Source organism: Acipenser ruthenus, chromosome 33 (genome assembly GCF_902713425.1).
Source record: "Acipenser ruthenus chromosome 33, fAciRut3.2 maternal haplotype, whole genome shotgun sequence".
Classification (NCBI taxonomy): Eukaryota; Metazoa; Chordata; class Actinopteri; order Acipenseriformes; family Acipenseridae; genus Acipenser; species Acipenser ruthenus.
The window spans coordinates 4,068,669-4,091,492 of record NC_081221.1 but is presented as its reverse complement, the minus strand read 5'-3'; the positions used below and the strand labels follow the sequence as shown (position 1 = coordinate 4,091,492).

Below are 22,824 nucleotides of genomic sequence, written 5' to 3'. Positions count from 1 at the left end.
CAAACAAGGGTTAATAGATAATGTTTTGCTGGATAGGCACTGTCTCCTACAAGAGTGCCCAATAAAGCTCTGTTCTCAAAATCCTCTTTTAATTTGGAGTTGTTGAAGATCCTGGCATGGTGGGTGCTTCCTGGCCAACGAGCCACTAGATTTCTAATTCTCAAATTGCTGTCACGTGTCATTTGAATGTTCAAGAATCTGTATCCGTATCTGCTTATGAATGTGTCTTCACCTCTTTGCCCACATGGAGTAAGTTTCACATGTGTGTGCAATCTACTGCACCTATAATCCCAGGCATTCTAGATAACATATAAAAATAAGTCATGATGTCCTACCTTTCCTCATCATTTGGCATAGTTATGTATTGTGTATGAAGTGCAGCTATAGTTGCCGAAATTGTACAATCCCACAAACTGTACTTCCCTGAACGTTCCTTAAATCTCCAACTACACAAAGAAATGATCTAGTAGCATAATAGCGGAGGGTTATAAGCACTTGTATTTTAACAGAATCTGGGTAGCCTGCTTGATGAAAACTTGACTGTATAGTAGGGGTAAGGAGAACAATAAGTCTTCTCGTCCCTTCTTCACTAATCCAATACCTGATGTGGAATTCAGTGTCAGCTAAATATATAATGGGATCCCTGTCTAAAAAGACACATTTTTATGAGTGTGATTCATGCAAACATATTTAAGTAAAAATATAGCTCATTTCATTTTCAATATAGATCATTCTAGTCCATGTCTTTTTGTCCACATTTCAAACTGGTGGATCATACTTGTATTTTAAGCTGCCGACAGCTGCAGCACAGGCACAGAAAAGTTTAATTGCCTGATAATGGACATTTAGTTGTTTATAGTCAAAGCATATTAAAATTAAATTGTATTGCTTGAAAACAGTATGAAATGTATATGCATAAACATTTATTTTAAATATGTATACTGTATATATAACCTTATTGTGCAATACTTTATTCTCACGGATATGACTACCTGAACGTGACACACAGAAGAAACATATTCAGATGTACTTGTCATTTCAGAGGAAAAATGCAGCTGTCTCTGCAAACAAATGTAAGCAGTAAATTGCTTAGAGTTTAAGTTAGTCTTATCCTTGACAGTACTAAGTAAATCCACTTGAACATCACAAATCATCACAAATCTGATTTGGTACGCTGTAATCAGGATCTTGTTTAGTCTGATTTAGCAGATGATCCACCTGTGATGATTAACTTCTGGTACACTGCCATACGGGATTATCAGGCGAACTATATTCCACTAGTTAGACACATCAAATGGACTAAATTTGGTAGGCTGCAACTGACCCTCAGTGTTCATACACATGAACATATCGTGCTATACACAAACTAAAACAGTGAAACAATAATAATGAGTAATACAATAAAGAAACACAACTTATATTGCTTTTCCTTCCATCTGATGATGTAGATATCCTTCTGCCTGATGTTTATGGCTGAAGTGTAATGCTGGCTCCAGGGATCGGCCTATTTTGCCTCCCTGGCGCATCAGCACACACAACGGCTGCAATGCTGGCTCCAGGAATCAATCACTGTGCGGCCTCCCTAGCGCATCAGCATGACAACCGTCTGGACTGAACTGAATAGGGTACTGCTCTGGGGTCTTCAAGTGGGCACCTTCCATCCTTGGTGTTTCGTCGACTAGCCCACGACACCTTAAGAGGGCTTGACAGTGATTCTGGCGTTCCAGCATCACCCCCCTCTGTCCCCCACTTAGCTAAGCCCAGCTTACTTACCTTCCTTTACATCAATGTTTTTTTTCTACTTCTACTGTGCTTGCGGTCCCCAACCAGAATCCTTTTGTCTCAACCAGAGCCAGTTGCTGCTCCTCTCTGCTGCTTCAGATATGTTCTTCACTATGCGTCGCAACTCTTGACCACTGAATCCGATGTCTCAGAGAAACCGGGTTGTGGAGTGTGCCACAAGTCCTCGACAACCCACTTCCACTGGGTAAACCTGGACTCTCCATCCTCGCTGTTCTGCTTCAGCAGCTAGTTGAGCATACCGAAGTTTCTTCCTTTCGTACGCCTCTTCCCCGTGATATCACTGATACAAAGGGCAGCCTTTGCATCTTCCACAGCTTCCTTTGCCACCCACTTTCTTCCAGTTTTCAACACAGGTGCTGCCTCCCTCACACATTCATCGTGTGACACTACCAATGTAATTTCTAATCGACCCTTGGCGCACTTCAACTCCGTGGTTAGAGCTGAGACTGGCAGCTGCAGTATCTCTTTACCATACATTCCCAGTCTGCCGAGGCAGCGTAGAACTCCAAACCATTTCCTGACGTATGAACTGATTAACGCTTCCAGCTTCTCTACTGTTGTCAAGGAAATCTCATACACATGAGTGGCAACAGAAGACTTGGCAGTAGACCAAACTGAAAAGAGTTTAAGTTTGCCCGGTAAAGCGCTGCTGGCTATGCTCTTCAAAACTTGCACTGCTCGATGTCTCACTTCTCCCACACAAACTGTTGCCTTTAGGTCTCCATCATACCATCTCCCAAGACTTTTCAAAGGCTTCTCAGACACTGTTGGTATTGCCTCACCGTTAATGTAGAACCTCTTATCCACTACTTTACCTTTAATTATAGAGATGCTCCTCGACTTAGTGGGCTTGAATTGCATTCGTGCCCATTCAATGTTACTGATTAGTTTACCCATTAACCGATTAGTGCAGGCTACTGTGGTAGGCATGATTGTCATGTCATCCATGTATGCTCTAATTGGTGGCAGTCGCATTCCAGAAGCCACTACCCATTTTGACACCCTAATAATTACTTCCATTGCCATGGTAAAAGCCAGTGGAGAAATGGTGCATCCTGCCATTATTCCAATTTTTAGACATTGCCATGTTGTAGTGAATTCTGAAGTTGAAAAACAAAATTGCAAATCTCCAAAGTAGGCTTTCACTAACTTTGTTATTGTCCTCGGTACACTGAAAAAATCAAATGCTGCCCATAGAAGCTCATGTGGTACATTAGCTAAATCCAGGAATGTCACATGGAGCTCCATCCTCTCCTTTTTAGCTGTTTGAATTTACTGCCAGATTACACTAATGTGCTCTATGCATCCTGGGAAACCTGGATTACCGGCTTTCTGTACTGAAGTGTCAATGAAGCAGTTCTTCAATAGGTAAGCTGACAATCTCTGAGCAACAATGCTGAAGAAAATCTTGCTTTCCACCTTTAACAGGGAAATAGGGCGAAACTGACAGATACTTGTAGAATCATCTGTACTCAGTTCATTGATATGAAAAGCATGTGTTCTAAGGTGACATTTAACTGTAGCTGGATGACAAGGATACAAAAAATTGGGGGTGAAAAAAACTCTCTTCTGTATTGCTGAACGTGTTTTTTTTCAGATGTCATTTATGCATTCGTTTCCTATGCATGATGTCTTTTTGATACAGTCATTTATATATCAATGACAACATATTTTTGTAAAATTACATTCTCCTTAAATAACTGGCCTCAAAGGCTCATCCTCACATTTTGTGTCAGTATTTTATTGCTTCCTATTGTGATAATACACTTCCATTCGCAAATTATTACACAGGCAGTATCCTACAATTATGTTCAGTTCTCTATCAAAATAGGTAAAATGGTTATTGGGTATTTAAACTGGTTCTACAGTAGCAAACAAAATTATTCCATAAATCTAACACTTTGCTACATGTGTCTCAAATGTGCAGTTTTGAATACAATGCTGCAGCAAACTTGTGTTTTAATTTTTAAACATGATATCTGTTATATGAACGAATACCAACGTGGCCGTTTCTACCACCAAATACATTTCAAGTAGTGTTTATTTGATCCAAAGCTATGCAAATTGTCTAAAAAACATAACTAAGAATATTTGGCTATTACATTCGCCCTCTGCTGCTCCATGCCCTTGAACCAGGGGCAGCATCCCCATTAGCATTAAACAATCCTGCAGTCATTTAGCTGGCTGCTGCCAGCTGTTCCCACAGCTTTGAAACTCTGCAATTGAAATGCAGCTAAACCTCTTTCCACCACTCAGTGGGTGGGAAATAGAAAAAAAAGAGAAATTCAAAAAGTCAGCCGGTTTTGAAGGCTTTCATCTATAATAGAAGGTTCCACGTCGATTACAGAATTGATTTGGAAATGCCTGCCCAGACGTTCTAGAAGCACGTTTCTTTTATAAAAGAGAAATGTCCACTGCAAGCAGCAGTTTCCATGAAAAGATTCTTTTTTCTACCCAAGCCACACTTGGACTGGAGGGGCCACGATTTCTCTTAGGGGGTAAGGGAGCAGTAGTCTCCATGTCTTAAGTCTGCCCTGGACTGGAAGGACCATCCTTTATCTTAGAGGGTGAGGGAGCAGAGCACTCACTATTCTGTTTTCTATTTTTTCTGATGCAGAATGCATTCATTCACTAAAGACTAACAGGAGACAATCTAACTTATTTAACTTCTGTCTATGTATAATACCTAAAAAAGCACAGATGTTAAACATTAGCAATTCAAATGTAATTCTCTCACATCCCCCTCCCCCTCCACACCTCACATCTCACCATCTGCACACAGTGATGTGAATTCACAGATTGTCAGTGAAAACTTAAATTCAAAGTTCTCCTTTAACTTTCTCCTGCTTATATTGTATACTGTGTTTTTTTCAATGCTTTATTATTGCGCTTTATTATAATGCTTTTTCTTTGCTTTTACCGTGGTATACTACATTGAGTTTAACAAGGGTCTAGATGCACAGCAATAAAAACACATACACATTGCAATGTGATGGAAACAGTCACTGTTACAAAAATGGACTTGCTACCAGTGCATTATTTGGAAGCAGGTATCTGTGATTTAAGCCACTGTGGCACCTCACCACCTCATCAAAATAGGTTGCACATTCTTGATCTCTCATGACCCCACTTGCTATGTTTTTCAGTGATGGTTTTCTGCAAACTTTGCCATTCTAGGAACACCCAGGAGACTGACTTCAGGGACAAACTGATCAATTCAGCCTCTGTATTATGGGACAAGCTGGTTTTACAGGCGTCCGCTATCATGTCCCTTGTGAAGTGACAGCGATCCATTGCTTTCCCACAATTCTTGCTGAATATTAGTAGACAACTCTAGGGGATATTCTAATTTGAATTACCGATTGATTAGCAGTTTCAGCCATTCCAATTTGTATTACAGTAATCCGTCACATACCTGCCAATCACATATCCACCCTATCCGCCATGATCAACCTCTTCAGCAACGTTAGTTTATTATTGAACAGAGAAGATTTGTTCAGAGATTGTAGATTCTACACTGTGTTGTATGGTCTCCGTGCGCTGCCATTGCTGGTAGTGTCACGTGAGCTGTTCAGTGTGTTGATATGTAAATAAACCCTGTTTGCCTGCGGGGGGCGTATCAGCTTCAACCTCCGTCTTTATCTCCTGCCTGTCACTCAGCAGCGAATGCACGCACCCACAAGGCAGACGGCTACTCTGTCACAAGCATTAACACCCTGTATCTTTCTAAAAATAATTGTGTGAAATTAGTAATTGTTACAGCTGTGTATAACGCTGTGTATATCCGCCCTTACTCTGGTCCCACCGCAGTCTGATACACGACGGATTACTGTAATAGCTTGATTACACACGTCTGGATTTCTTACCTACACATGGCTGCTAATTAATCTCACAGTAAATCCTGTACATTAATGGATCATATGGCTGTTGTTGGCTGCTTTAATAGCAGTTTAGGACAGTTCAATATATATTTAACTTTGAGAACTTTGTGACTAGGGTCCATAGTGTAGTACTGCTTATCCAGATTAATTAAATACAAAAAAACAAAGAACCAGAAGATAGTGAGCAGAGGACAAGTGATAAGATCCAGGAAAACATTTGAAAGCCTCATTTGTCAGCTCTTAATAAAATCTTTATCAGGGTCCAAAACAGTCAATGAAGGGTTGTGCATGTCACTAACACCATTTTCACACTCAAGCAAAATTAATCCAGGAGTTGAATCTGGCAGTCAAATCCACGAGGAGTTAATCCAAGATTTGATGCACTTTAGTTTCTGGAGTTGACTCTGCAGTTTAGTTCTTTACTCTGCATGGCACCCACGCAATCAAAAGAGTTAAATTATCTCTTGAATGTGGCTTAGTTTGCTTACACACACTAATGTGGGGTAACTCTGCTCGGAATTAATGCATACTCAGAACTACCCCAGGAGGTGGATAAGTTAGTCTAGCACTGGACGACGCATTAAGGTAAGTGTGAACAAAACAATTCTGCTTCAGTGCGCACTCAGCATTGCTCTAGAATGTCAGTGTGAAAACAGAATAAGTGACCAGTTACAGCAGGCTGTAATTGCCATAGCGTTTATGTCCATGATGTATTTCCTCAGACACATATCTATTTTTAATTGATGTATTGTCTAGAATACTGTGAGACCTCTTTTTACTGATATGTTTAAATACATACACATGGCCAATGAGTTATTATATCTCCCAAAGACAGGAGCATACTTGATGGCTGTACCCTGCCAGTGCTCTTGAGGTGATTGAGTCTTTTGCTGCAAGTGAAGAGCTCTGATAACATTACAGACTCTGCCTGACCTAATCCCTCTGCACGTCAATGTAGGCAGTCTAAACCGGTTAGCCATCAAATATGTGTGGGCCAGCCCAAAATTTTAAAAACAAAACGGTAACTGGTTCTCTTAAAGTATTTTGTAAAATGACTTTCTCCTTAAAAGGGTTATCCTCACATTTTGTGTCTGTATTGTATTGCTTTCTACTCTGATAATACACTTTCATTCACATATTATTGCGCAGGAGGTGTCCTACAATCACGCTCAGTTCTCTATTAAAATAGGTAAAAACGATCTGTGAATATTTAAAGTAATTGTACAGTAGCTAACAAAATCATTCCTTAAATCTATCCTGTTTTACACTTCCATTGGCTACATTAGTCTCAAATGTATAGTTCTGGAATAAACCCGTTTTCATTTTTGAACATGATATCTGGTACTACATTAGCTTACAGAAGGTTTTCAGTTGCCATTCCTCTCCGGAAATCTATTACCCTCACAATTCCTAGATAACAGCATTGTTACTGGCTGAAATCATGTTAGAGAAGCAGCTGGTACAGTTGGTTAATGGCAGGAAAGGAGCCGTTGAAGGGGTGGTAAAATGAAAAAAGGAAGTGTAACACTATCTGAAAGCAGGGCTTGCAAACAGAGATTTCTGTATTCCATTATAGTACTATGGGCCATATTAATTAACTCATATTTTTTGAAAGAGGTAAAACACCTGTTACATTTAAAATATTACTACGAGACATCTAAGGAATATAAGTTCTCTGGAGCATTCTGAAGGTGATCGTTTTGGATTTTGTAACATTAACATCATTTTTCTTCTTTCATAAAATAGGAGTTAATTAAAGAACAAAAAAGAAATGCTTTGAAAATATGGCCCTATGTTTTAAAATAAAAATACATGTTTGCTATAATATTTTTCATTCAAAACTGCTCACTTGAGACCTATGCAATGGAAGGGCAAAACAGGTCAAAATTATGGAATTATTTTGTGAGCTGCAATCATTTTAAAGGGGCAATGTCACAGAATGGGAGTGTCACATTCAGAAAACAGAAAAATCAACCTCAGCCTCCCTGGGAGGTCTTACACTGTAGCTCTCATGTTTTCTCCATTGGTTCATAAGATTTGTTTTGTTTCGTTTTACCATATGTGACCTTACACCTTTAATTTGTCTCAGAGAGTACCTCTTTTACACTCCAACATATGACCTCCAAATCCTGCGGATTTGTTAGTCAGTCACACTATAATTTCCCTGAGGCGCTGATGTTAATCGCTTGTCTATTTGCCTCGTACAGGCTGGCAGTGTGATATTATACATCTTAATAAAACAGAATGACGTGCTCATAAAAATCCCTCCCCTATGCATCATGTGAAAACTAATTGGTGATGCTGCATAAATTAGCTTGTAGTGGGAAGAAGTTGGGTGATACAGCTCGGTGATACATTTGCTGATGCATGTGTTAGCATGTGAGTGTAGCATGATGGTGCGTGCGAATGTGAGAATGTGCTTGTTTTTCTATTTGTAAAGGGCATAAGGACCTTGATATAGTCCTTAATTTGACCCTACTTTTTATTGTGTCATTCCTATGAAATTGTAAACAGGAAATCTACCCTTTAATGATAGTCATTCTATAGCTATACCGCTGTTATGTTCCGATATGAACATTGCTGCCCTAAACATGCCCAAGCTCTTTTTGACTTCAAATTAGGTCAGAATTTAGTGCGCAGTTAAATAAAACGGTAGTTCATCCACAACGATAAAACACTCAAAGGTAAAATCTCAGTAAAATTCTTTCAAATAATTACTAAATATGAATGCATCATTACCTGAAATCACAATCTACCTTTCAGAATTTGGTACATGCACCAAAAGTATGAAATATGAACATAGGGTTTAGGTTAGGCTTAAAGGAAGGGTTAGGATTAACTATGGCCATCATATTTTAAAATATGCACCATACCAAATTGTGACACATATCAAATTCTGGTGTTTGTACGTGTCAAGTTTTGGGACCTGTATAGAAACCGGACAGCTTACTGCAGTGCTATAACTAGGGCTTCTGTTTTTCAGGTTTTATTAATTGTATTTTTCAGTGCTTATTTTTTAGCTATTTTCGAGTTTTATGTAAATCGTTTTTTTTTTCAGGGCTTTTGTTTTTGATATACTGTATGAAATTAGTGTTTTCGGTTACTTCTGTTAAAATGTGTACAGTAGTAATTCGACAGTACTTGCACACTTAAGTTGTACCTTCTTTGCATTGCTCTCTTCCACAACGAAATCCCTGCGGTCACAGGCACATTCTTCTGGGGTTTTTGTGTCTAGGCATTTTTGTACATTTCGCCACAATTCTGTTTTAAACCCTCCGTACCAACTGTAATACAGCTTGAAATCCTGCTACCAAGCCTCCATCCTGATTGTAATCTCGTTTTAAATCTCGCAAGCGGAGTCTCCAATAGAAATGTAGGATTGTGCTGTCACTCAGTAGTTGGGGCGGGTTTAAAGTATTCAGAACGAATCAATGATAGATACAAGTCAGGAAGGCGGGACATTGCCCAGCAGCACTGGTAAATGTATTTATTATTATTTTTGTAGGTTTTATTTTTTAATAGGAATAGGGTAAAGTCAACGTGAATTGATTAACCATTTCCACAGTTTTTCCGGTGTTTATTGGCTATCCACTGATTTAATTTTTTTTTGTATCGGGGGTGTTTTATCAGTTAAAACCGAAGTCAGAAGCCCTAGCGATAACCAAACTTCTTTGACCCGAAGATTCAACAGGGTATGAAGACATTGGTAAAGACTCTTTATAAAAGAAAATTAAACTTCTTCTTTGTAATTGAGATCGAGTATTTTAAAGTTCCTCACAAGCATGGTAATGCAACCCTTTTTATGTACCGTGCATGTATTGTCCATTTGTTACACCAGGCTTCCTTTCAGTTAATTATTCAAAGTCTCTAAATCAGGGGTTCCCAAAGTTTAGTTCAAGGAGGGCAGCTTAACAGGTGGGACATTGTAATTAATTTTACCATGTTTGTATTTATACTTTGTTGGCTGGTTTCACAGACCCAGATTAGCACTAATCTTGGTTTACCTTACTTAAATTAACATTGCGTAGTCCTGTACTAGTCGTACTAATCAGGGTCTTTGAAACCAACCATGTATGTGTATGTTTATGGGGACATCCTTAATGAAAACGCTTACTGTGGTTTACTGTGCTTAAATAGAAAACAAATGCTTACAAACTTGGCGAATATCAGGCTTAACATTTCCCGATACTATCCTAAAATAAGATGTGTTTGTCATTAACATAATAATGTTAAGCCCTAAAAATAACTTCATAACCTATTCAAAATAAACTGCTTATAATTTGAACTGCTCGTAACGTGAAAAGCGGTTAATGTGCAAAATGAAGTTATGTATTATATTTACCCCGATTTAGTGACATCTATTGGATTCCTTTTTGTATTATTTTGTAAAAAAAATGTTTTCAAATTAAAGATAAAATGCCGTTTTTTTTTTCTGTCATCTGAATTTATTACAAAACACCAGTTCCAAAAGAAATACATCCAGAACATTGGGGCATCACAATCAACACAACTCTCCCCGTTTTCATCTGTGCAGTTTAATTACAGAAATGTGATTTATTTTAGGATACTATTATGAAGTGTTAAGCTTGATACGACAAAGTTTGTAAGCAGTTTTGTATTTCAGTACATTAAGCGCTTTTCACATTCCGGTTATTTAGGGCTTAACGTGATCATTATGTATATGTTAATGAAACCTACGACTAATTATTATTATTATTATTAGATTTCAAGGAACTTACTTAGTTTCTGCTTCAGTGCGATCATTTGGGAATCACCGAATTCATCCCCACCTGCAGCATATAATGATGACGTCTATTACGAGTTGCGCGCGCAGTACCACCCAGTGTGAGTCTGCGTTCTGCAGCAATACACCTCTCAGAGGACTGAGAGAACAGGTACAGGAGAGAATCTCACCTGGAAATCCATGGTTGTGAGGTGACATCTTATCTAAGTGAAACTTTAAAGCTGTGTTATGCTTGTGTAAGATCTGTACCAAACACCTTCCACTTATGCTCCCAAGGCGGTCTGGATAACGTTTTTTTTTTTTTTTTTTCTTAGCTGACGCCCTTATCCAGGGCGCCTTACAATTGTTACAAGATATCACATTATTTTTTATATACAATTACCCATTTATACAGTTGGGTTTTTACTGGAGCAATCTAGGTAAAGTACCTTACTCAAGGGTACAGCAGCAGTGTCCCCACCTGGGATTGAACCCACAACCCTCCGGTCAAGAGTCCAGAGCCCTAACCACTACTCCACACTGCTGCCCATTGTCCTATTTCAATTCGAAGACGACCACCAAAACATTACTTATGGGATATGCCTCCTATTGGTAGGTATTTACTGAGCTCTTTATATCAGAGCTGCTGATATAAATACATTATATTTTTGCTTCACAAGACGGTAAGACCTCTGTGTTGAAACTGAGCGTATTTCAAAAGTGCTTTTCTTCGTCGACTGCAGTTCCCCTGCATTCGTGCTGAAAGCTAGCTTGCCACTTTCGTGGATTCAGCGACTCTAAAATAAAGCCTCTTTTTATTCAGCAGCCTACCTCGCTGTCTGTCATATGTGAGCGACTGCCTGTGCAGTATTGATTTAAAGGAGTGAGTATGTCTTTTCTGCCTACACTCTTGGGGACAACGCAGTTCCTTCACCGGAGCTAGGCCTTGCTGTACCCCCGCTGTTGAGTTATTCCGCTGACTGCCGTGCGTGCAGTCGTGTGAAATATAAATACAAAATTGTATTGTTGTTGTTCCGTGACCCGATCGCGCAACCCAGCTTGCCTGCGTTGTGCTGTGGATTAAAAAACAACAGCAGCCATCCTCCACCGGGGCTTGCGTGCTTACCTGCCCCGCTATAGTGTAGACCTCACCGGCTGACTGTGTGTTTCTCCCCCTGTTGTTTTTCACTTCACCCACCGCGGCTTTAGCCTGTGTGTCTCCCTAGTTTATGCTATTAACCAGGTGTATGACTACACGCGGTCAGGACAGGCACCGCTGCTTTTGCTGCCCCCCGGTGCTTCAGTACCTCGGTGCACGATCAGCCCTTGGTACTTCAGTGCACGCGGTGCTCGGTGCACACGGTGCCGCCCCCAATACCAGCCCCTGTCTTCCCCAAGGGAAGGACGATCCCTGGAGGAGTGTACCTCCTCCATGAAATCCGGGAAGGCGGTGTTCAGTGCACGCTATAGACACAGTCAGTGCAGAACACTCCACCGTAATGACGAGCAAGGCCAGTTTTTTTTTTATTCCACGAAAGCGGCAAGCTGGCTTTCAGCACAAATGCAGGGGAACTGCAGTTGACTCAAGAAGCTCTTTTCTATCAACACACTCAGCTAGACACAGAGATCTTACCATACAGTCTTGAGAAGCAAAAAGAGGAATGGCTTCCTCAGGATGACGATTTTAATCCCTCGGTGGGGGGGGACCGAGTGCGTCATCCCAAGGAAGGGGCCTATCGGCAGCTCTGATATAAAGAGCTCAGTAATATGGCCACCCAATAGGCAGGCATATCCCATAGCAATGTTGGCGGTCGTCTTCGAATTGAAAGGGAACCTAACGTTTTCACGTGAAATGCGGGTTGACATGTGAAAATGGGTCGCAAGTAAATGACATTTACCCTATCCCTCTCTGTGGCCACAAACCTGATCTGCTGAGCTGTTCTCCCAAACATGCACGTGCGTCGCCATTTCACGTATAAATAACCACAAATGGAAATTCCCCCAATGATGTTTCTCTGAGTTTTAGACAGCGTGGTAGCGACGGATGAACATCGAAAAAGATTGGTCTGTCTGATGCCTAAAAAACTTATACACACTGCAACCCCATCAGATGTGGAAATTCACCAATATTATAACGCATATTTTTGACGCTAGTGTCAGTGCAGAGAATATTTATAGAATTGACTGCCTTATGAAGTAACGCAGCTGTTACTTGATACAGGACACAGGGAATGACAAAAAATCTCTCCTTTGGCTATTTGAAAAGACACTGCTGTTGCATAAAATCCCACAAAATCATTATTATTTTCATACATCAGTAATGCTTGGCTTTGTGAGTCATTCAAACAAGTAAATGCAGTAAATAAGTACACATAAAATAGTAAGAATCATTTTCCAGACAGCAGCTATGTTGCTTGGCCCTTTAATAACAGCAAAAGAGGTAGCATTACCCATATACCTGCTACAGCACTGCAGGCAGCAGTGTGGAGTAGTGGTTAGGGCTCTGGACTCTTGACCGGAGGGTTGTGGGTTCAATCCCCAGTGGGGGACACTGCTGTTGTACCCTTGAGCAAGGTACTTTACCTAGATTGCTCCAGTAAAAACCCACCTGTATAAATGGGTAATTGTATGTAAAAATAATGTGATATCTGTATAATGTGAAATAATGTATAATGTGATATCTTGTAACAACTGTTAGTCACCCTGGATAAGGGTGTCTGCTAAGAAATAAATAATAATACAACACGAGCGCACAACGGCACCAATCTTTGTTTACGGGTCCAAAAAAACAGTTCCTATGGAGAACGCTAGGGTAATATGCTTTTTAGGGCAGACCAAACCTGTCGGTATCTCCTTAAACATTACTAAAACATTTGTGTATCACTTCGAACTCCTACATGACCATTTAATGAGGAGATAACAAGCCAGACTGTCAGAATTTTGTCAATCGTCAGAATTGTGAAAAACAGTGGTATTTTCTTTCCTTAATGTGGGAAGTGTTTCGGGTATCAAAATATTCTTTAAACGTGCCTTAAACGTTCCTTATAAAGAAATTTTGGTACCTACACTTTTGAGTATAGAGGCCAGTGTTATGACATTTCAATCAATTACGAGTATAAAAAGAAAAAAGGAAAGGTCTGGTCTGGAGGCGGCTTGCTGAAAAATGAACAGAAATAACTTGCAACTCACTGCAATGGAGGACCATATTGAGGACCATATGTGTTGTATTGTTTGAAATGCGTGGCATTGCCAGGTTTTGAGATGTCTCTGGAATTCAGTATGCCTTCCCAGGCCACTAAATGCCACTACCATAAATTAAGCACAAGTTATATAAATCAGGATACAATATTACTCCAGTAGACACACACTATTAACTGGTTGTCAATACTGTAGTCGTAATATTATCAGTTTCCTATTGGATGATTACAGGATTTCTAAAGAGAGTGGCGACTCTAGGTGGTCTTGTGATGTATTATTAAGCTGAGCTGAGACCACCCCCAGTCCTGAGATGAGTGTACTGGGGAGTTAGCACGCTGAACAACTGTATTCTACTAAAAATGAAAAAGCACAATTTCAAATATCAAAGCACTTTCACCTGCCCACGTTTCCTTTTCTTAAAAGTTCATTCGAGCCTTGGGTGAGAAAATAATTGAGGAAAGGCTTTGAAGTCTTCGAAAGAAGTGGCATTAACGAGAGAGGACAAAATAAAAAATACATTGTGTTTAAAGACCACCAATAAGAAGAGCAAAGGAGCAGTTCTGCTTTTGGCTGTAAGTTACTGTGGGCTCTACATTTTGCAGAGATTGAAAATGTCACAATGCTGAGAGTCTGCCTTGGGGTCAGTCTTAATGACCAGATTTGAATATTGCATTTGGCGCCCCCTTGAGTCCAAACACCAAAAGTACAGAACACTACACAAAGAACAACACACAAGGGAGTTTTATTTTTGCCCCCAACAAATACTGGCTCACAAAAATGTGCAAAGGAAGTTTAGCACAGATTTTACAGTATAAGCATTAAATGTTTCTCTCAAGGCGGTCAATGCCAGTTGTGGAGGCTTTTAATACTACTGTGAACCGAAAATTTGTTTTGGTCTATGAAGACATTTTAAAATATTTAATTAGTTCAATTAAACAGTTTCGAACAGGGTTGGAATAAAGACCAAATTTGGCCACCCTGGATTAGTTATTAGACCTCCCTTGAGAAGTGTTACTACGATGGCTGCCCTAAAGGCAGCTATAAAAACGGCGAAATATGGCATTGTACTCCTCATGATAAAACTGAGGCCAATAAAACCTGCCCTGCATCTTCTGCACGCTAGACGGCGCTATCTGACAAAAAAACTGGTTTGTCACAGATTACTACTGAAATACTGTGTTTCACCAGCAGGTGTCACATGCTGAAGCTGGTGAACACCAAAAGCACACATTTTTATACTGTACTGTAAGAATTGTAAACTGTAACAGTGTAAATATGCCGAAGCCTACAGTATATCAGAAAGTTAAGCATTGCTTTTTCTGAAGAGATGGATGAATATACTTTAAAATGACCACCTGCCAGCAATCTGAACAACCAGGCTCCAAACAGAGTAATATTACAGTAATAAGGCTTGTATGATCATTTTCATATTCTGTCCACACTACTAAATAATGACCAGTGAAACTACAATCACATTTTGAGAACGTGTAGATCGCATAGTATTGTGAATAGTAACAGATTCAAATCCTGGCTGGGTTTTCTTGCAAACGATTCGACTCTGGTGTATAAAAGCATTACACAGATCTTTATTTATGACAAATCAATACACAAATTCTAGTATTCAATGACTAATTTACCGGTAACAGTAAACAGGGCTCATAAATTGTGCTTTTCTAGTGTTAAATGTCTTTCTTTATCTAAGAATTAGAACTCAAGGGGGATAACAGCAGAATAAAATGTTTAGAAAAGCATGCATTATTGAAAAATGGATTACCGGAAACAACGAGGACTTTTATACTAAGTGTTTGTGGTTACAGAGACCGGCTAAGTGTTTTCTGTTGTAGGTTGTCAGTTTGTTAACACTTTTCAAATAGCAGCTTCCATGTCAAATATCATAATTCTGTGAAGATTACAGTTTAGTCCTGTGATTTAAAGGATATCGTTTTTTAGATCTGCTTTGATAAACATAATAGATCTCCTGACATGTGTTATGTGAAGCTCAATAGTCCCACAACCATGCATTCATCCCCTCTTACTCTCCCACCTGGGGATTGTGAGGAGTGTTCATTCCTGCATGAATGCATGCCTTATACATGTGATCAGCATCATTTGTTACAAAAGCACATGGAATGAATACAGGTAATTAAATCCACATCAATTAACAGGGCTGAACTGCAAATTAATTTCTTCAGAACTCAAGAGGAGATGGATGAGATATCCAGGTGTTATTCCTGTGATATTCTGTCAGAATTCATTATGAATTTGCAGCCAGTTTTATAGTGTTTCCATCAAATCATTTTCCATCTGAAAATATAATTGATTTGGACCCTTTTAAGTCTTAATATTTTGACATTCTTCCAGTTGGTGGCACTGAATGCCATGTAAAAATGTAATTAAAAAATTACAATTACAACACTTTGACAAAGTGTAAGTACTTTTAAAAGTGTAGGTAAATAAAAACAATGTTAAAGCCATATTTTAATCATGTTTGAAACACATCCCTATTTATTAATAATGACTGTAAATAATCCATTATGACATGTCATGTATCAATTTTCTAACGTAAAAAAAAAAAATCATAACAGTGGTACTGTTATATTAAATAATATTAATGTTTTTTTTTTTCAAATATAACAGGAGCAAAACTAAAATGGGAAACTAGAATGCACACATTTACTGATCTGATATCAACACATGGCATGTATAGTACACAAATGCATTCTGCAAGAGATCATTTTCACTCTGTTACAATCAAAACCAACCAATATGGCATTTGACCACATATCTCAACAATGACATGCCCATTCAAAAAGCTGTATAGTATAATTGTTAGAAGAAAGTTAGCTTTTATTCTAGTCTGTCACATCATTGAGATCTCTACTCTTAATAATCAGCTTTTTTTGTAAATTACAAGCATGGGGTCCATATGTTATATAATTTGGGAATTAGGAAATCAATTAATATGTACTGTATGTATGCTCTTAATTAGAACATCATTATAACCAGCATCCGGTTAAATATATTTATGATACGTTTTTAGAAGTACTGAAGCCAGTGTCACTTTTCAATAATACAGAAGTAATTATTAGTATCAATGACTGGTCTCCCATATTGTTAAAAGCTTGTAAAGAAGTGGAACAAGATAAATACTATACAGCAATTAGCCGGTTCTGAAGGTATGGCGATTATGTAGATGAGTCCCTTCACCAAGACCCAATGTGCTTTTCTGTGCTAGATCAGTCTTAGATGCCAAGGTTCTAGGTCCGGATCCTAGTACCAGACTGATCTAGGCGGGTCAACTGCAGTCCATTCCCAGTAATGTTCTAGGGACATTCCAAAGTCTGTAATTCTAAGTACATTCCTTTAAGATCAAGTGTTTGTCCACTGGGTCAACCTAGTGTTTAATGGAATGCATGAAGGTGATCTTCCCAAGGTTGGAAGAGCTGCTTTGATAAGAGTTCCTTGCACAAGCAAGAGCAAGCAACCGTCTTCCATGTAGCCATCCTGTAGGTGACAGAAAATGTTCTAGAGAATGACGTCAACAGCGGATGCATTCAATATTATACAAAACAAAGGTTTGAGAAACATGTCATATAGAAAACACACAAGGATTAACAAACAGGCCACTGTTTTGGGGGTCAAGTCAAGGGGGCATAAAGACCATCCCATTTCCCCAAACTCATAACCAGTACATGATGGATAAATGATATGCCACTATTGGCCAGTAAGTAGCCTAAGTCAATCCAACACAACTCCAGTTTGCTCCAGTATAGAAGTGATTGATTGCTTGTGTAGTCCAGATGTAAAAGTCTCACTCGCACACACAAAGAAAATAAACACAAATAACTGGATGACCTCATTAAAACGTTTTTTTGTTCAGTAAAGCGGGTCTGGTCTGTTTGAACGACATTAAATGAAATAAGTAAAGCAAGCGGACATTTACTCCAATAGTGTATTGGTTGGTGAGAAAGCATTTACAAGCCAGCAGAAAAGTAACAGACAAAATGACAGTAAAAATTGTATAACTTGCACAAAAAACATCTTTTTTAAATAGATATAAGTAGGTTTCAGGTTTCTGGTATCAGATGGGGATTTACGTCTGGCCATTGCCTGTCTGATATTTAAAAAGAAAGTGCCAGATATACATTTCTAAACTAAACAGCTTTTTGGGCTTAGAATTGAAAGAAATTATCAATAAGGAACCCTCTTTAAACTCTAGGATATGCTTTACTCCAGATATGTATTAGAAAATGACCATTTATAAGGAGAAAACAACAACAATCACAATTTAAAAAACAAATATTTAACAACTTTCTACCATCTACATTTTCCTAACATTTCATTTCTTCTCTGTTTAATATCCTTTTATGTGTTCTGTATAATTCTCTATTGCTATTTCTTCTTACATCATTACTTGACATGCTCACTAACTATTACAGCAAAATACGCTTCTGAAAAGACTACTCACAGCGAGGAAGCATATCAGTGTTGCGCACGCTTCAGTGCAACACTAATGTGCTTCCCCACCTCACTTCAGAAACTCAGAAGCAGCTTTATCTGGAAGAGTTAGTAAGCCTGGTCAGTAATGCTCTAAACAGAAACAGCTATAGAGAATGATACCGGATACAACTAATATTATATTTTAAAAAAACCAATTAGGAATAGGTAGATCATATCAATCTAATTGTATAGTACTACTTACAACCCCTAAAGTATTTTTAATTTCTTGTTTGGTAATTTTACTGGGTCAATTTCTTAGAACACATGTGAATGGTAGTTTGTACAGAGTTGGAGTCAATTTTTATCTAAAATGGACCAGTGGTATTAATAGAGGGGGCAGTAGATCTCTTAGACTGTTAAGATCATTAAAAGTGACTCCACTATCATCCGAAGCAAACCTAACACTTTGAAAGGATCTGGACACTAAAGAACCAGAGTGAAGTTTATTCCCAAATACTGCATACAGGCATGGTTTAAAGTGAGTTTACTATTCCTCATTTCACTGTGAACTTCTCTGTTTATTGCTGAACACTTTCTGAGGGATGTATTGGTTGCCTTTTTAAGCAGGGTTTTGAAATGACAGATTTTTCTGTAGAAAGCACTAGTATAACAGTCGTTGATATTTGGTACACCGCTTTAATCATGTTTGGCTCTCTTAATCCAATTTGGCTATCTTATGAGAATTGAGGTGGAAATAATTTGTTAAAACTGTCGGTTTAAAAAAACGAATAAATAAAAACATTTAAAACCACAGTTTTGTAATGTGGATGATCCAGAGATGATTCAAAACAGACCCATGAGGAGAGTTGCAACATATACTGCACTTCTGCGTACCAATTTTTAAACTCTGAAGGGGAAATTTAAATACAAGCATGCTATATCTTCAGAACCATTTGGGATGAAAAAAATACCAGCACATTTTATTACAAGGATTCCACATACTGTAAATGTAAGTCACAGTGACATTTTTCACTGATCCCTGATTGGCTGAGCTGATATAGGCTATATCTTGGGGTACGAAAGTCATGTGCTCTGGTATGTGCAGGTAATTCTACATACTGAGCCTGGGAACACCTGTAATGTGCTAGTTCTACCCTTGTGTGTTACTGACATAGTTTGTTAACAAGTATAGTTTCTGAGCTCTTAACAAACCAGTATGCATAGGGAGGACAGTATATTTAAAAGCTTTACAGATAGAGACGGGGCATGAGGATAGAGGTGAGGGCGGGGCCTTGATACTGGAACATATACAGGGCGGAGCTTGGCTGAGTGTATGCCACACCTCTAAACCCTTTTATTGGTATAGAGAGAGGCGTGTGCAATATTTCAAGCCTGCCTCTCTTGCTAGGACCAAATTCATTAACATTTACTGGCCAGATTCTTACAAACATATACACATACTGCCATGGTGAACAGGTCATTAACCTGGGGTTAAACTCACAGGCATATATGATTATTAAAAAACATGACTCTAGTTCACTTCAGGAGAACTCAATAGCAGAGCTCAGAAAACTTCGCTTGGTATAATATACCAACCATATATGCTTACTACAAAACATGACTCACGACATCGGAAAATAAACATTACCAAAGGTTTTTCAATGACTTGCGGCGTCTGAACTTTTAAATATAATACAGAAATAGAAACCCAAAGCAAGGGGGGACTAGCCCTACTTAGTTTAAACAGGGTACCTTCGGCAAGAGGGACAATTTGTCCATGGTACCTTAATAAGGGGTGCGCAACCTTACCAAGTGCTAAAACCCTGCTGACGACAACAAAACACTTGCTTTATACCTGAAGTCCTTTTAAAGACTCACATTTCACCCAAAATGGAAGTTTTCTGGTATGCAAAATATTTAATAAGAAAACGAACTGGTGCCTATTCCAAAGTGTGAAAGCCCTATTTAGATATACACAGCGTTTCCCTTTTTATGTAGCAATAATTGAAAGCTGGATAAAAAAGCTAAAACTCCCACTGCTGAACGTCAGTGACCAAATGAATCATTTAAGGTTAAGGTTAATGATTAAGGGTAGGATGTTTTTTTTTTTTTTTATTTAGTGATGAGCACTAAAATAATTCTTGGCTGGTTAACATCACACGCTACATGATAAAGTTGAATATCAATGGCTGTAATCTTTACAGCGAGACCCCTGTTTTATCTATTCTAGATTCCTATTGTTCCTATTAAAGTGGGATTTTGAAACAACTTCTGTTTATTGAGTTTAATGAAATTCAATGCGAGGCACTGTGGCTCAGTGGTTAGTGCTGAGGACTGGCTAGTTTCAGATCCCAGTTTAGGCTGAAAGTGTCAAAGTTGCTTTTGGATGTCAGAAACACAAAAGGACATTAGTCAACTGGACTAAAAACGCTTTCTTCAGATTTTTACAGTGGAGTTTTTAAAGTGATGGCTGATTTGATATTTGGAACAAGGTTCTCTCAACTTCAGCATGAAATAAACTGTTTTTCTTTTGCAGTCTCTCCTTGCCTTGTCTTTCGTTTTCATATGAAATATATACAAATATAATGTAAAACATCATGATGGTCCCACATAATGCATCAGACCACTTCTGAATGGCAACACCATTAATACTATACATCACAGAGAAAACAATTACCACACACTTAGGCCATAGGGTTTCTAAATTATATATATTAGGATCTATTTTCACAAATGTAATGGTCAAATAGGAAAGGCCCATTAATTCAATTTAAAACAATTTGTTGTGATGCACAATTTTGGTTAAGGAAGTTGCAATTGTTGTCTTCATTTTGACGTATAAAATATATAAACTGACTTAGTATTCGTGGCAGTATTGCTAGCGTACTTTGCTCACTTTGCCCCACTGCTCCCTAGCATCAGTAGAAGTAAAAGCCCACAACAGCACTATGTGCATGGCAGCTGAAAGACTAAGCTTTTTGGACTTAGGACTGCAATGGGGGAAAAGGACTTCAGGTATAAAGTGTTTCCTAGAAACCCTGCTTGTAGCACTTATCAAAAGTCCTTTATCTTTTTTCTTTTTTTTTTTTAATGAAACTTTTTTTTTTTTTTTTTTTATAGTGCTAAAAGCCCTATTTTTCTTCTTCTGGGTTTGAGGCGTTGGCTCCCTTCAGTGATTCCAGTTTGGCTTCTAGGTCTGTAATCTGTGAAGAGATAGAAAGAGAAGGCCAAAGGTGACTAAGATACAGAGGCAAAAATGGCTGGAACTTCAAAAGAGTTCAAACTCCTCCAGTGTAATATTTGCACATTCTGAATTAACACAAAAAAGGGGACAACCAAAATGATGGCATGATGGAAAATACTGTAACGTGACTGCATCTGCATTTGTCAACCTTCTTTTTTATTTTTTGTGCAAACTCCATGGCCGAGCATGTATTTAGAACATGTGCTCAGTTCTTAGTGCTGTGAAAGAGCGTGCAGGAAATGTCTGCTCCACTCACACTCTCTGTCCCCAACGCATTCGCCATAATATGCATAGGGCCCCCAAAATATGGGTTAGCATAGAGCCCCCACATCCTTTGTCACATTCCCCCAACATTACTGTCTAATTATACTGTAATTACCATATTTTCAACAAAAAAGACCTTGAATGCAAGTCACATTTAACTCTTAATGAAAAAACCCCACAATAATTAGCGGTTAAATTACCTTTTCATTTCTAGGTGCCACCAGGGAACACTGTATTACTGTGCATTAAAGCATCAGAGTAAGTCACAAACTACATTACAAAGAGGAAAAGAAGATATGCAGAGTACAGTGCTTGCAGTACTGAACGGCAGTCCTTACAGATTCACTTTCTGCTGCACGGTTTCCCGTTTCTTCAGCAAACAAGATTACGTTTCTTTTAAAAGCAGCATCATAAAATTAGCGTGAAGTTCACCGTGTTGCCATTTTAATATAGTGGTACTGTGTGGAGAGTAATTCCTGTAGTGGGCATCACTGTGTGCAGCAGCTCTTGTTCAAGCGTGCCAGAATAATTGACATGCGCAAATATAAATTAGCCCCCTAACTGAAAAAACCTGAATCCAAGTCGCCCTCAAATCGAAGATGCTCCCCCCAAATTTGCACTTTTATTTTGGTTAAAGAAAAAAAGGGACTTAAATTTGACTAAATACGGTATACACAATATGTCAACATTGAGAAAATAATTGCAGCTCAAAGCTGCTGTGGAAAAAAAAAAAAAACACAAGTGAAAGCAGGTTTCTCTACCTTTTCCTGTAGCGTGTCCGTTTCTTCTTTGTGGGCGGCTTCCGATTCCTCCAGTGCTCTTCTCTGGGATGTCTCCTTCTTCAGGAACTCGATTTCCCTGATAAGGAAAGGAAGGCAGGTATCTAGTTTCGCAATATTGCCTTTATCAGAGTAACCCTACGCACGCCAGTAAGCATACAGACAAAGGATAGATTCTAACAACCTCAACAGTATGTGGTCAAGTATGGTCATGATTATATAAGTGGATCTATAGATTTAAGTTTATTACTTATGACATTAATGGTGTATTTGATATGTGTGCAATGTTTAGCAGTTTGTGACCTTATAATTGTTATGTAACCGGGTTAAAAATAAGTGGTGTATATTCTTGTGGTGTCATTTTTAATTTCCACTGTGAGCATGGTGAAGGCCAGTTTTGAATTGCTGTGTGTGTCTAGTTTGGCGCATTAGCAGTTTTAATAAAAATAAATAAGAGTTCTATTGGTCAAGACAGACAAAACATTGTTGTTC

At 38.6% G+C, this 22,824-nt stretch overlaps 2 protein-coding genes across 5 annotated transcripts in view; both read right to left on the bottom strand.

The window, feature by feature from the left end:
- Positions 1–10,580, bottom strand: part of samd14 (sterile alpha motif domain containing 14) — a 64,542-nt gene extending 53,962 nt beyond the window's left edge. Inside the window, exon 1 of the mRNA XM_059006531.1 lies at positions 10,424–10,580. The gene's annotated coding sequence lies outside the window, so the exon portion shown is untranslated. The remainder of the gene's footprint in view (positions 1–10,423) is intronic.
- A 5,501-nt stretch (positions 10,581–16,081) lies between these two features.
- The window catches only part of ppp1r9ba (protein phosphatase 1, regulatory subunit 9Ba), a 70,120-nt gene continuing 63,377 nt past the window's right edge, over positions 16,082–22,824 (bottom strand). For all 4 annotated transcript variants that reach the window (XM_059006530.1, XM_034055751.3, XM_034055752.3 and 1 more), the window contains exons 10-11: positions 22,315–22,411; positions 16,082–21,248 (exon numbers count right to left, since the gene is read on the bottom strand). In XM_059006530.1, the coding sequence (XP_058862513.1) occupies positions 21,177–21,248; positions 22,315–22,411 (169 nt within the window). In that variant the 3' untranslated portion in view covers positions 16,082–21,176. The remainder of the gene's footprint in view (positions 21,249–22,314; positions 22,412–22,824) is intronic.